This window comes from Apteryx rowi, unplaced genomic scaffold, assembly GCF_003343035.1.
Source record: "Apteryx rowi isolate R43461 unplaced genomic scaffold, aptRow1 scaffold_78, whole genome shotgun sequence".
Taxonomy (NCBI): Eukaryota; Metazoa; Chordata; class Aves; order Apterygiformes; family Apterygidae; genus Apteryx; species Apteryx rowi.
This window is the reverse complement of record NW_020451071.1, coordinates 2,481,021-2,494,252: the sequence shown is the minus strand read 5'-3', so window position 1 is coordinate 2,494,252 and position 13,232 is coordinate 2,481,021. Positions and strand designations below refer to the sequence as shown.

Here is a 13,232-nt window from a genome sequence, read left to right as displayed (position 1 = left end):
TAGTAAGACTTCCTGTGTTTTTGACCATCCATAGGATTATGATGACGAAACTCCTGGTTAAAAGATATCAAGTCTTTGTAAGGGATTTTTGTCATAAGATAGATGTTTTCCAGCCTGGAAAACAAACAACTTGGTTTAGCCTCGTTTATTTTAAATAAATGTGAGGAAGGCTCGACAGCCTGCTGGTAGGTAAATATTGAGAGAACTCCTACACTGTTGATTGCTGGAAGGGGTGTGTGTGTGTGCGTGTGTGTGTGCGTGTACACCCTGCACRTGCACGTTATTGACTCAATCTGTTTTTTATATTCTTTTCCTAAAACACCCGCTACTATTCACTGTCAGGATATGGGCTGGGTGGGTCCTTTGGCCTGATCTGAATGAAATGGTTCTTCTTCTGTACCCTTCTCCTTTGCCACGGCGCTTATGAGAGGCGAGGAAAGCTGCTGGTGCGCTGCAGCCGCTGGCTGTCAGTCTGCTGTCTCGCTCTTTACAGCCTCAGAAGTTCTGTGCTTGGTCTCCGCTCCGTGCTTGTGTATCACTCAGCCAAYTGGTCTTGCTCCTAATGCTCCTAGGGAGCATAGAATAGCATGTATGCCATTATTGCTACTAATAAAAAAGGCTCAATTAAGTTTTAATCTATCAGCATTATTGCTTAAGGCTTTTTCATTGTTTTTTTTTGAATATATTTCTTTCAAAGGAAAATTCTGTTGATGGATACTGGAATATAACACTAGAAATTTTCATATATCAGAATGTACCCAAATGACCTTTGCAGTGCCAGCATTACAGCAGCAGTTGATAGCGTGGAGGGCAAGATTGATTTCTGATAGAGGAGACCTGRCAGGCTCTAACTACTTTGATCGTCTCCTTGCTCGGAGGCAAATAGTTGCACCACACAAYGCTTTGTCCTGCAGCTTTTCCTTTTCCCTTACTAATGTAGGTATAACAACGCTGTAAGAACTTAACTGAAATAAACACTTGGAATCAAAGATAAATGCATTCCACAAAGACTTGTCAAGAAACRAATTCATTTGTCTCGCCGGCAGAAACAGCGCTTGCTTTGTCCTTCCCGTAGCAGGAGGAGCTGAGCCCCCGCTGGGAGTGTTGGGTGGACGGAGCGATGGGTAGTGGCACTTTGGGCAGTACGAATAAACCATTTTGTTACGATCRTGTGTGTGCGGAAATGATCCCTGCTTTAAAGCTGCAGAACTTTGTCTCGTTCGAGTTTAATCGTCTTAAACGTGTGCATGGGGGAGGGAGGAAGGGGGGATCTGTTGCAGGGAAGTGCGGTTGCCCGCGTGCTGCCGAGGCAGGTAGGGCAGCGCAGTTACGCTGCGGAGTGGCTGAGCAGCGTGCTGGTGCGTACGCATGTCCTCGGATGACCTGGTGGTTTATTTATTCTCCTCTCCCCCAGTGTGCATAATTTCCAGTGGCATAAACACGTGTTAGGCGTGAGTGGAGAGGAGGAAAGGGGAAGAGGCTTCTTAGTATTTAACTTTGTAGTTACTTTTACACGTAGCCAGGCACAGTAAATACCCCATAGTTACAGAGGGCCAAATTTAACCGTGCATGTGGACAACTCCCTTCACTGAGTAATTCCTTGCCCGTTTTTACAGCAGTGTTTGGACACTTGAACCATTCGTGCTGGTTGTTGCTTTACCAGAGTTTTAAAAGTTTGAAAGTCCTAAAGTGGTCTAGAGTTGCTTTGCTTTGTAAAATGCTGCCCTCGCAGAGGGGAAAAAATATATATATTCTGTAGGAAACTATCCAGAACACCGCACACGAGGTTTTTGTGCTTCTGTAATGACCTTGCATCCTGTGACRCTAAAAGTGATGGACGCAAGGGGCTGCTCCGTTGGCCCCCCCTGTCGAATAGCAGACGTAGGTGCTGTGCTGATCACTTCTGCACGGAGCCCCTTGGCGAGCGGTTTGGGAGATGTGATGGGTATGCATGGAGGAACTGCCATCCCAGTGAAGACAAGCTGTAGGGAAGAAGGTGGGTTTGATCAGAAAAAGGGAAGTGGTGTGTCCCACCACTTAAAACTCATTTGGGCCTTGTCGGAGGGCTGAGCTCCCTCGCTTCCCAGCGCGGTGGGTGGGAGCAGTGAGCATTTGAGCCTGCCGAAAGCAGGGATTTGGTCTGCAGTGCATGGCTGTACGTGCCGATCTGCCAGATCGCATGGCAGGTGGTCTCCTGTGGCCAGGTCTGGGCCTGAGGTGAGTTTGGAGCTGTGCTAGGCTCTTCCTCCCTTGTTGGCTCTAGACCACCTCAGGAAATGGGACAAGCAGTTACCCAAAAGAGCTGAGCACGTATTAAAAGTAATGCGGGCCCTGCTAAAGTCAGTCTCCTGTTTAGTAACGCTTACACTTGTTATAATTTAATTTGCAGATGAATTCAAGCGTGGGTGAGGGTCACCTGGGAGATGCGTGGCATTTGAAGAAATTGGCAGGGTAATGCAGCAGAGTAGTGTGGGAAAATGTGAAGTTTGAGGACTGTTTTTAAATGCAAATGAGGCGAAAAAACCCACCAAACACCCTAAACCCACCTTTTCCGGCATGTGCTGTAGTTATCTGGAGCCGTGAGCTGATGTGGCGTTGTCTTACCAATAGCCAAAGCGCTGATTTCTCCGCTCCCCGAGCGCGGCTGTGCGAGGTGCTGTGGCTGCGGCACGTATGGGTGAGGGTGGCAGCCAAGCGCGGTGCCATGCTGCTGCTGCCTTTTCATGTGCCCAGCAGAGCCAGAGTGAGGGCAGAAGCCCTCGCACTGCAAGAGATAACGGGAGATGGAGACCAACCGCAACTCGGAGGAGAAGGCTGTGGATGTGATCTGCCAGCACGGCAGCAGGGAGATTTCCCCTGCGACCCATGAAAAACTGAGAGCCTTCCTGAACCATTTCAGAAGTGCGGGCTTTCTGAAATTAGGAAAAGCTTGGGGACGCACAGCGAAGTCCCCCTCCGTCCCCCTCTGCGAGAGCCCGACGTTCCTGGGGCAAAGGGCTGCTTTGCTCTTTGCTGCGTGTGGGCTGCTCGCCGCATGGGAGAGCACCAGGGGGGCATTTACTCCACGCTGATCCCTGAAGGAAACTGTAACGAAAACAGGAACTACATGGGCTAAATTGAGAACATATTTTCTTTAAACTCTGGTAAATGTGAGTGCATGAACTTAAAGGGCATCAGCTGTTGGGCTTCTAATGGAGCAGCTGATAGAAAGGCAGCTGCTAACCAGAGTGTGTCTTTAGGTGATTAACTTGCGCTCTCACCACCTGCCTACAAACCCGTCTCTTCCCTTCCCGTTCCTTGGAAGTCCTGTTGTACATGCTGAACTCCGAGGCAGGATACTTTGCAAGTTTGGGGTTTTGGCCCTGGTCCAGGAAAACACTTAAGCATACACTTAAACCTAGATCAAGGAGATGTTCACTTGAATTTAAAGGTGGGCAAATTCCAGAATAATATAAGGAAATCTTTTTTTCTCCCCCTCACCCCCTTTGTTTTCTCTCTCTCACATGAAGCTGCAGGAAGCTTGGGCATAGTGAAGGAATTGGCTCATGATCTTTCTTTCCTGGGGAAGAAGGATGAACTGGTTGACCTCTTGAAGTCTTTCTCAGCCACGTTTTCTATGGTAGATAACAAGGCTATTGAAATTGTGCAATGATGATTGAATGTTTGGAAGGGATATTAAGCCTCCTCACGTCAGCTCTCGCTTCGGCAGATCAAAATGACATCTTGCATGTGGGGAAGAGGTGAATTATTTTGCAGCTGCAGGATTCCTCCGTTTTGCTCTCATGTGTCTCTGGTTGCCCCCTGGCAGAGGCAGGATGCTGGACTAGATGGACCAATGTTCTGATTCAGTCTGGCAGTTCCTGTGGTCCATGAGTCTTGTTGACTTCAGTGAGAATTAAACATACATTTAGGTACTTCCCTAGAAGGGCAGGCTTTGCTAAGCCAGTCTCTCTGAGCAATTGCTTGAAGCTCAGCAGCGAAGAAAGACCAGCCATACCACATCCGTTTTCATTTTAATGGGCAAATCTTAGTTTATAGTGTGTTTCCATTTTACAAATAACTGCAAGTTGTCTTAAAGTCACAGTTATGTCATCAGGTATGAGGTTTCACGTTTGCGCTTGCGGAAAGGCCACATGCACAAATGGCTGGAAGGATGCAGCAGAAAGCAAGCCTGAGCTTTATGGCTGGCTTTTCTTCTGAACCTGTGTGGCAAGCGTACTGAGCAGAATATATCATGTGGCTCGCGTCCCTTTGAAGTGGCTGGGTTCAGTACTGACAGGATGGCTTCCCTTATCTCTGCTGCTACAAAAAGGACCGGGAAACATGCCTGTGATGTGGAACTCTTACATTTCAAACCTTGATCAGGTTGGCAGCTGCTTTTTTTTTTTTCTCCCCCTGAAGCGTTTAATCAACACAGCTAGTTGAAAGCAGGGAAATGCTCTACCCCCTTTTGATGGGTAAATGAAGTGGTGCAGTAGCAGCTGTGTTTGGGTGCTGCGCCTGTGCRACTGCTCAGGGGTGATCAGATGGTTAGGAAGTTTACAGACTGCCTGGCTTTTCCTGTTTGGTTATATCCATGCAGAATACTTTGGCAACACCTGGCTTTTGCCTTGCACCAGTCTGCACCCAAAACAAAAGTCTCGAGTACGTATGGTGGTGGATACTTTCCTGTAGCAGTCTCCAGTATGTGTCCCAGTCTCGAGTATGCATTTGTAAGTTCCCACCCTCGGGAAGGCAACTAAGCTGAAAATTGCATATTTTGTTTCTTTCCTCTGAGGCAAGTGTGTCCCAGATGAGGCTTTGATCTGAGAAGCTCAGATGAGCCTGACCTGGTCTGTGCAGGGAACCCAGAAAACAGATGGCAGTGATTTTTAAGTCAGACGTCTGTTGACGTCTGTGAATGGCTTTCTTGATCCAGAGCTTAGTTCTGTGCTTTAAGAATGACTGGTTTTGTGTAAGCTGAGCTTTGCCGGGAAACTGTTTTATGGCTAAACTAAGCCCAGTCAAAAAAAAATAAAATTTTGAGACAATTCAGCTTCTGAATGCTGGCAGTTTCTGGGGCCTTGTTTTCATGAACTGTAAAATATTATCAGCTCTTTGGAAGAYGAGCCCTTTGAGGAAAGCTGAGGATGGCATATACCAAACAACTAATAGTGGTTGAGAAATTAGGCTGTGCCCTTTTATCCAGTACAGGAAGCAAAATTGCTGCAAATGGCCGTAGTGAAGTGTAGCATGAGGATACCGAAGGAGGGGAAACGGCATTCACCAAGCAAGCGTCTGCTCTGGCTCAGCGAGCGGGACGCTGCACCACTGGGCTGGTCAGTCGGATCCACGCAGGCCTGTTTGCAGAAGGCATTTCCCCAAGAGCTGAGGTGTAATAACTCATTAGGCTTGAGCTTCTGGTCTGTTTACAGCTTGAATTAGTGGATTAGTGACATGTCTCAGCACAGGAGAGGAGCGAGAGGAAGATGGGAAGGGGCAGTTATTTCTAGGTGAAGAAAGTATGCTTTCCTCATTTTAGACCTTGGTCACTCCGCTTCTAAACCAGGGATGTAATCATGGCCTTTGAAAGCACTTTGTACCGCAGSAAAACCAGGGATAATAATAATTATGCCTAATAATTATGTATAATAACATTAACATTTTGTTACTTCTTTTTTTTTTTTCCTCCTGCATAGGGACCCTCCAGAGGGATCGCATTTTTAAGAACCTCACTCGGAAACGTCAGAGGGCGATGCGAAGGCGAGTGCATCAGGTGAACGGGCACAAGTTCATGGCTACCTACCTGCGCCAGCCGACGTACTGCTCGCACTGCAGGGAGTTCATCTGGTAAGAGTGGCTCGACAGCAGTGGCGTGCAGCCCAGCTGCAGTCCCCGTCCCTTGGCACTGGGGAGACCCTCGTGCTGCCCCCAATCCTGAATTACCCTGACCCTTTAGCAAGGGCTGTTGAAGTGCCTCCCCCTGCCCACCAGGTTTAGCAGGGTACATTTGCAGACTGGTGTGTACTGAAGAGGTGCCGGCGCTAACGTGAAGTAACTTGGATGCTGGAAGCAAACTGGGAGAGCGTAGGGATGGGGCAATGATCCTCACTTTTAAGCGTAGATGTTATTTCAGCAATCTGAAGAAAGACTCCAAATGTTCATGTGAGTGGGATTGTGAGATTACAATGACAAAAACAGTTTCTTGAAAGATGAGAGAAAAGCCTGAGAACAGAAAAGCCGTCAGAGGTGTAAGGTGTGGGGGTGTGTATGTAGGGGAGTAGGCAGAGCAGGGAGAAAAGCCTATATATGTCCCAAAAGAGCATTGAGTGGGAGAGATAATAACAGGGTGTGGGCAGTTGGGATCAGTCTATTAAGTGTGGTGTGTGTTGTAATAGAATGAAGTATTTCAGGAACTAGTGTGAGGGGGAATATGGGGAATAACATGTATGTTGATGGCCTGCTCTGTGAGCTATAGCCCTTGCTGTGCTCACACACCCTTACACTGAATTGCACCATTATTTCTGGGCAGTTTTGCCCCAGGGATCCGATCAGTTGGGATCCTCTTGCCTTTTGGAAAAAGGCTGGCTTTATGTGACATTAAATTATGTTTGTATTTTGTTTTGAACAGGGGCGTATTTGGGAAGCAGGGATACCAGTGCCAAGGTAAGGTGCTCTGCTTCTGCACTATGTGCGTGTAGGATGTGCTGTTTTGGCAGTGCATCCCCATGCTGCTGGGACGCCCTGTGGTTACAGGCTTCTCTTTAGTTACCATCTGACTTCCTCCCGCAACCAGCCAAAATTGTGCATTTTAGCAGCTGTCAGGCTGATGGCTTGCATGCATGCAGGAACAATCATCTGCGTTCATACGGACACCCAGGCCTGGCTGCGATGTTCCACCCACGGTTTTGCACCTGTGTAAATCCAGTGAGTTGTTGAGTATGCGCAACTCCCTGCTAGGTTTGAGTGATCACCACGACAGTGGTGTCCAGCTGGGACACCAAGTAGCCTACTGGAATGGCCCCCTCTTTCCTTTCTCTTCCTATGTAGTTAAACAAAGTGAAATTAGGGATGTGACTTCAAAAGACAGCTTTGTGGGATGGCACAACGTTTCTACCTGAAAGCATGTTTGCCTGAATGGCTGTATAGATGTATGTGATGCCTGTTTGCACTTAAATATTGTTCTCCCTTTCCCTTTTGCCATGGTATGATAGCAGAATTACTTGCTGCATAGGTGCATGCTTGCTCGGAATAGCCTTTTAACACAGCCTGTTTCTTGTGCAATGTAGTAGGGCGCTAGTGTCTTCATATGCAAGGGAGCCTCATAGAAACAAAACAGGTATACTGCGTAACATCTCTGGGGGAAAGCAAATGTCACTGATAGACCCTTGTGAGTACGAGCTTGAGTCAGCAACAAACAGAGTAGCGTGGGAACCTGCAACACGTCTGCAACCTAAAGTTTGCATTACAAAAATCTCCTTGCACAAACAGTAGCTGTGGCCCTTGGTAGTGTCTGCAGTGCAGTGGGAAGTGGAGTGGAGGAATCCAACTTCATTCCAGCCAAGCCAGCCTTAGATCTGGAGACAGCACAACTTTGCTCTAGGGTTGATTAGTCCTCCTGACAGTGACTAGCTGATTAGCCTAGACACGGTGCTGTTCTGCTGCAGTTATCCAGCCTCCCAGATCCGAGTTTTGCACCAAGCCATAATGATAGACTAGCCTGGGCCGGGCTTGCTTGGGTGTCCACTGTAAGAGATGCAGCTCCACTGAGATGAGTCGAGGGCTTTCTATGTCTCAGACCTGYGTTCTCTAGTACCGCTTGTGTATATTGTGTGAAATACTCTCCACTGCATAATTTCAACAGCAATTTTTAGTTAATTTATGAAGTTACCATGTTGTTTCTGTATGCATCACCCRTATTTTATATAGGCAGCTATTTTCCAGGCTATATAAATGATCTGGTGCAGAATTTCTGTTGTAACGAGTGGAGATATGTCTCTAGACTTGGGAAATCTTAAGCCACCCTGATTATTTTTCATATCTGTACTGTGCCCTGATGATGTAGCTGAGCCTTAAAGAACCCAGCTGATAGTTTGATGTGTTCTGAGTCTTTCAACAGCTCTTTTCAGCATGCCTCTTTTATTTCCTAGTATGCACCTGTGTTGTACACAAGCGCTGCCATCATCTAATTGTTACAGCTTGCACATGCCAAAACAATACTAACAAGACAGATCTCAAGGTAAAGTCACATTAGTTATTTTAAATCATCATAACTCTTGAATCTTCAGCGTTGAGTGGGTTGGCAGGGGCTGTCATATGAAAAATTTACTCTTCTTTGTGTTATCTTCATTCATAGATTTAAAAGTGAGGAAGAAGGAAAGGAACATGTGTAATACAGACCATGCAGTATCAATCTGGCTGCTCCTCTGTTAATTCCAGTCATTGGTTGGACTAGCATGTAGTTTAGGAAGGCATGGTGTCTTCATCTGAAGTCATCAAAAATGGCAAATCCACCATTTTCTGTAGTAACTTGCTTCCATGATTAACTATGTCATTGTCAGAAGAAAAACAACGTGGCACCTGATTACTAATTTGAATTTCTCTGGCTTTAAAATCCAACCGCTGGTCCTTGTTATGCCTTTTTTTCTTTTCTGGTGGTTTAAAGTGCCCTTTTAGTTCTTGCTCCACACCTTGACTCTATGAAATTACTTTGTAATGGAGAAACCCGTGGATAACTTGTGTTTCCAAAGGTTTTCTTCCCTGTTAGTTTTGGCTGTATTTGACACAAGTAACATCCTCATCAAAAACTGTACTGTGCATTGCATGTCTCATTTCTACCACTGAAGAAAGGTTTAATAATTGTTTGAGCAAAATTCAAGCAAAGTATTCACAGTCATGAGGTAGCTCCGTATTGTATCCCATGCAAAAACCTTTCCAGTACATATAAGCAATTGCCTTCGCTCCTGAACTAGAACTCCTGAGCTAGACCTCTTAAAATGACCCATTGCCAAACCAGGTGAAAATTAGTTAGTTTGCTTAAGGCTGGAATGCGAATTAAATGGTGAGTCTCCTCACCCTGCCTTTTCGGGTTTGTAAAGGGGTTATAAAATATCTAAGCTACTTTTTAAAAAAAGATAAAGTTCAAGAGGCATCGCTCACTTTAAACTCATTGTTTAGCACCTCTGTCTTTTCTTTAAGCTATGAATTTGCCTGTCAGTCTTCCAAGATCTGCATGTTGAGGCACAAAATAGAAAGCAATGAAGAGGTTAACTGGAATGGGCTGCTTCAGCTGATGTAACATTTTCTAAAGTGTCTTTGAGATCTGAATGATTCACAGTTGGAAAAGAACAAGGTTAAAAAGGGGATGAGAGCAAGTGGTAAAGCTAAATGTGGACCTGAAATGAAAGGCTGTTAATAACAAGGAAGGTGAGAAAAGGAATGAGAAATTTTGGAGGAGCTGGGAAAACTATTTATATTAAATGCAATAAAATCAACAATTTGTCATAAATGTTATATGGTTGCACATGCTAKATAAATTAATCATTTGAAAACTGGTTAGTTACAAAATCCTGTACCTAGCATAATTTATATTTGGCACTTAAATGTGATAGGTCCGTGATGAGGTAATCCACACTTCCTAATTCTAAGTTTGCTTTAAGAATTTAGGCAGCCCTTTTTAAAAATCTGCTTTGTCAGATTTTCCAGCCTGTCCAGCAAGTAAACTGCCATGGATTGGGATATTTTCTGAGTTGGAATTATATTCATAACTTTGCAGTTAAATGTCCATATGTAAACAAACATGAATTTCTGTATATATTTGAATGTTTAAATCTGTGCGTTTCTTTTGGTGCCTCAGGTGTCCGAGCAGAGGTTTGGAATCAACATTCCTCATAAGTTCAGCGTGCACAACTACAAAGTCCCCACTTTCTGTGACCACTGCGGCTCCTTGCTCTGGGGAATTATGCGGCAGGGCCTTCARTGTAAAAGTGAGTGGCTTCTCACTGTGGTCTTTTAGCAAAATACGTATATTTTTAGACTCTCGATGCACTGTGTGAGCTTGATTTCTGTAGCCTCTAAGAGAAGGCCAAGCAATGAATATTCATCTTTGCAAGAGCTGCAAAAGATGTCGATCTACTCTTTTATCTCAGGCTTCGGAAAGCACTCTTACTTGTACTTTCAGCACAGTTCTGCTTCACTTGCATTGTTGAAAATATTCCTGGGTATTGTTGCTTTCTGCATTAAGTTTTCTCATTACCTGAAGGCTTTTCCTCAGCTAAGGAGATAAGGCAACAAAAAGTCATCCAAGGGAAAAAAGAAAGGCATTGATATGGGGTGACTAACCTGTCTGTCGCCCTGTTAATTGATGACGAAGCATGTCCTGGTGTTATGGTTTTGTTCCAGTGATCCAGACTGCAAAATCATGTGCGTAACAAACCGTCTCCATTTGCCTTCATCTCCCACAAGAGGGTGTATGTGTGTCTGAGAGTGAGCGCAGGAGAGAAAGACTTTATTTTCCCACTGAATAATGTGTCTCTAAAATTAGATAGCTGCAAATGCTAGGAAAGTGTGTTGCTAATTCTGTGGCATTATAAAGCCAAATTTTACCYGCAGGCATAGCTGCGATGGTACTTACACACCTGACAAACTGACTTGTGCTTATGAATAGCCTCAAGCAACATGGCACCCTACCTGGAGAGTTTGGGGTATGCTCACCCGATTTTCAGCAGTTTATTCTCATATATGCGTCCCAGTCTTGTTTCTGCTGAGATCAGTGGCAAACAAGTTCAAAAGACACAGGGTAAAGCCAGAAGGGTATGATTCCTGAAGCAGAACAGACCTTTACTACGTTATTTGTCAGCAGTAAATCCCTCCAAGTTGTTCTAATTGTTCATWTGCTTTAACTTTCCACCCCACCACCATCCCCTCCAGTCTGTAAAATGAACGTCCACATCCGATGTCAAGCCAACGTTGCACCCAACTGTGGGGTGAATGCGGCGGAGCTTGCGAAAACCTTGGCGTGCATGGGCCTGCAACCGGGAAGCATTTCCCCAAATTCAGTGAGTTGTCTTTCTCCCCCCCCCCTTTTTTTTTTCCTCGTCCTGTTTTTTGAAGCATTTACAACTGAGTCCATTTACATGAGTGCAGGAGAAGTTGGAGGCTTCAGTTAGGGTGAGAGGTGTTGGGCAGTGGACTGCAGGAGCAGGCTGTTGCTGTCTGTGACCTCTGGCAAACTCTTCACTTGGAAAGTGAATATCTGGTATCCAGTTTGACCTTGGTGGAGGCTTCAGTGTCTAAAGGTTAACTTGTTGTCTGCTTATGTGTCATAGTAGTGTAACTCCACTGACCCTTATCTGTTTGGCATAAATAAGAGAGGAATCAGAGCCCAAACTAGCTAATGGTCAGTATAATTCAGGCCTTCATTCTTCCCCTAAATACAAATGTGCTCTCTGCATACATGGCCCAGAGCACAAGAAGTGCTCAACAGGAGGCCTTGGTTCTCTTCCCGGCTTCATCACTGTTACAGGGAAGCACAGGTCCCACACTCCCTTCTCAGTTTTGTAAAAATCAGCACTTGTTAGCAATTGTCATTTGCACAATCTGTACATCAAAAGGAGGTGAAACCACACGCACAAAAAAATCTGTGCTTAGTCTTTAACAGTTTCTTATTACTTGTGAGCTTAAGGCTCTACTTAAGTGATCAGAACGTGCTGTAAGCTTAAATTTGTTAGGAGTTTTGTCAGGTGCTGTTGTGAATGTTTTTGGTTCTCCCCACGTGGCTGGGGTTTCCATTGCTGTGGCAATGAGACGTCTTCCTGTGCAGGGGGGAATTTTGCTTTACACCGAAGTGGTCACAAGGTGGAGCTCAAGAAATCTGTGTGATACTGTTCAGAGTAATAAACTGAACAAAAGTACTTGTGGTTTACACGCACACTCGTATATGGAAAGTCAGGCACAGAAGGCACCGGAGATTGACTTGATCTTACTATACTGCAAAAACAGGCACTCTAGAAATGCCTGTTTCTAATACTAGTAGAATTCCTGAAAACACAGAGGCATCTCATTGCTGGTGCGGGAATGAACAGCCCTCAGTTGACTTTGCAGCAGTGGAGGAAGCCAGCAGCCCAGCTGTGGGGAGAGAAAAATATTTTGTAGTTTGGGTCCCACTGGACTCTATGGGCTTTGATCAAGAGTCTTAAAATCATGTATAAACCAAAGAGGATCAGACCAAACCTGTTGGAGTCTAGATCTCACCAGCACTTCTCGCGTTGCAGAAATGCTTAGTCCTCCTCGTTCTGACATTAAATAGGAGACTTGCAGATTTTCTTATTCATTGTCTTATTTTTCCAGGCAGAGAAGGTGGGGAGAGGCAGGTTTGCTTCTTGGATCTGCTGTGCAGTGGTTTTACAACTTAAAATGCACAGGACAGGAGCTAGTTTTGACATCTCAGCACAGTTCTGCATAATGATAAGGTCCGCTGGTCAAACACAGCAGCTATGGGGTACTGGTTGTACCAGTGGGTTTTCTGTTCCAGTATCCCTACAGTGCATCTGAACAGGGCCTAAATGCCCCAGTTGGTAGGTTGGCTACTTGTGAACACCTCTGCAAATCTGGGCAAGGTACAATTTCTGTGCAGGCTGATATTTATTTACTTTCCTCTGCAGAAACTGGTTTCAAGATCTACTTTGAGGCATCAGGGAAAAGGCAGCCTAAAAGATGGCAACAATGTTAGTGAAAGTTCAGCAAGCAAACTTGGGATCAAAGACTTAATCTTTCTCCGTGTGCTGGGAAAGGGCAGTTTTGGAAAGGTGAGCATTATTTGTGCCTCTCTGGGGGGATACCACATTTCTCATTTTAGAAGATACTAAGGTATGCGATGTTATTTCGTAACGTGGTACGCGAGCTGTCCAGTGGGGTATGCTTTGTGCAGTGAGGCTTGTTAGAGAGAGGGAGGGAAGGGAGGAGACAGAAAGCTGACAGCAAAGTGAATTGGATATCACAAAAAAGCAAAAAATTAATAACCAAAAGAACAGCTGCATGTCAGGGCCCATAGCATAAATTGAAGTGTATGTATTAGCACCTGTTTGGGCAGCATTTCTTGGAGAAATTAAAAATGTTCCCTTTGAAGGAAACAGGGCAGTGATTTCACATGCAGTGAGGTGTATGTGTGTGGGGGTCATTCCTCTGCTTTGCCTCAAAGCTAGAGTGAAATGGTGCATTTGAAACTGATAACCGAGGAGGGAAGTGGAAGGAGA

At 45.2% G+C, this 13,232-nt stretch overlaps 1 protein-coding gene across 1 annotated transcript in view; it reads left to right on the top strand.

The window, feature by feature from the left end:
* PRKCH (protein kinase C eta) overlaps positions 1-13,232 on the top strand; it is a 120,572-nt gene that overhangs the window by 46,539 nt on the left and 60,801 nt on the right. Inside the window, exons 3-8 of the mRNA XM_026088688.1 lie at positions 5,679-5,829; positions 6,611-6,645; positions 8,130-8,218; positions 9,836-9,965; positions 10,909-11,036; positions 12,642-12,785. Coding sequence (XP_025944473.1) covers positions 5,679-5,829; positions 6,611-6,645; positions 8,130-8,218; positions 9,836-9,965; positions 10,909-11,036; positions 12,642-12,785 — 677 coding nt within the window. The remainder of the gene's footprint in view (positions 1-5,678; positions 5,830-6,610; positions 6,646-8,129; positions 8,219-9,835; positions 9,966-10,908; positions 11,037-12,641; positions 12,786-13,232) is intronic.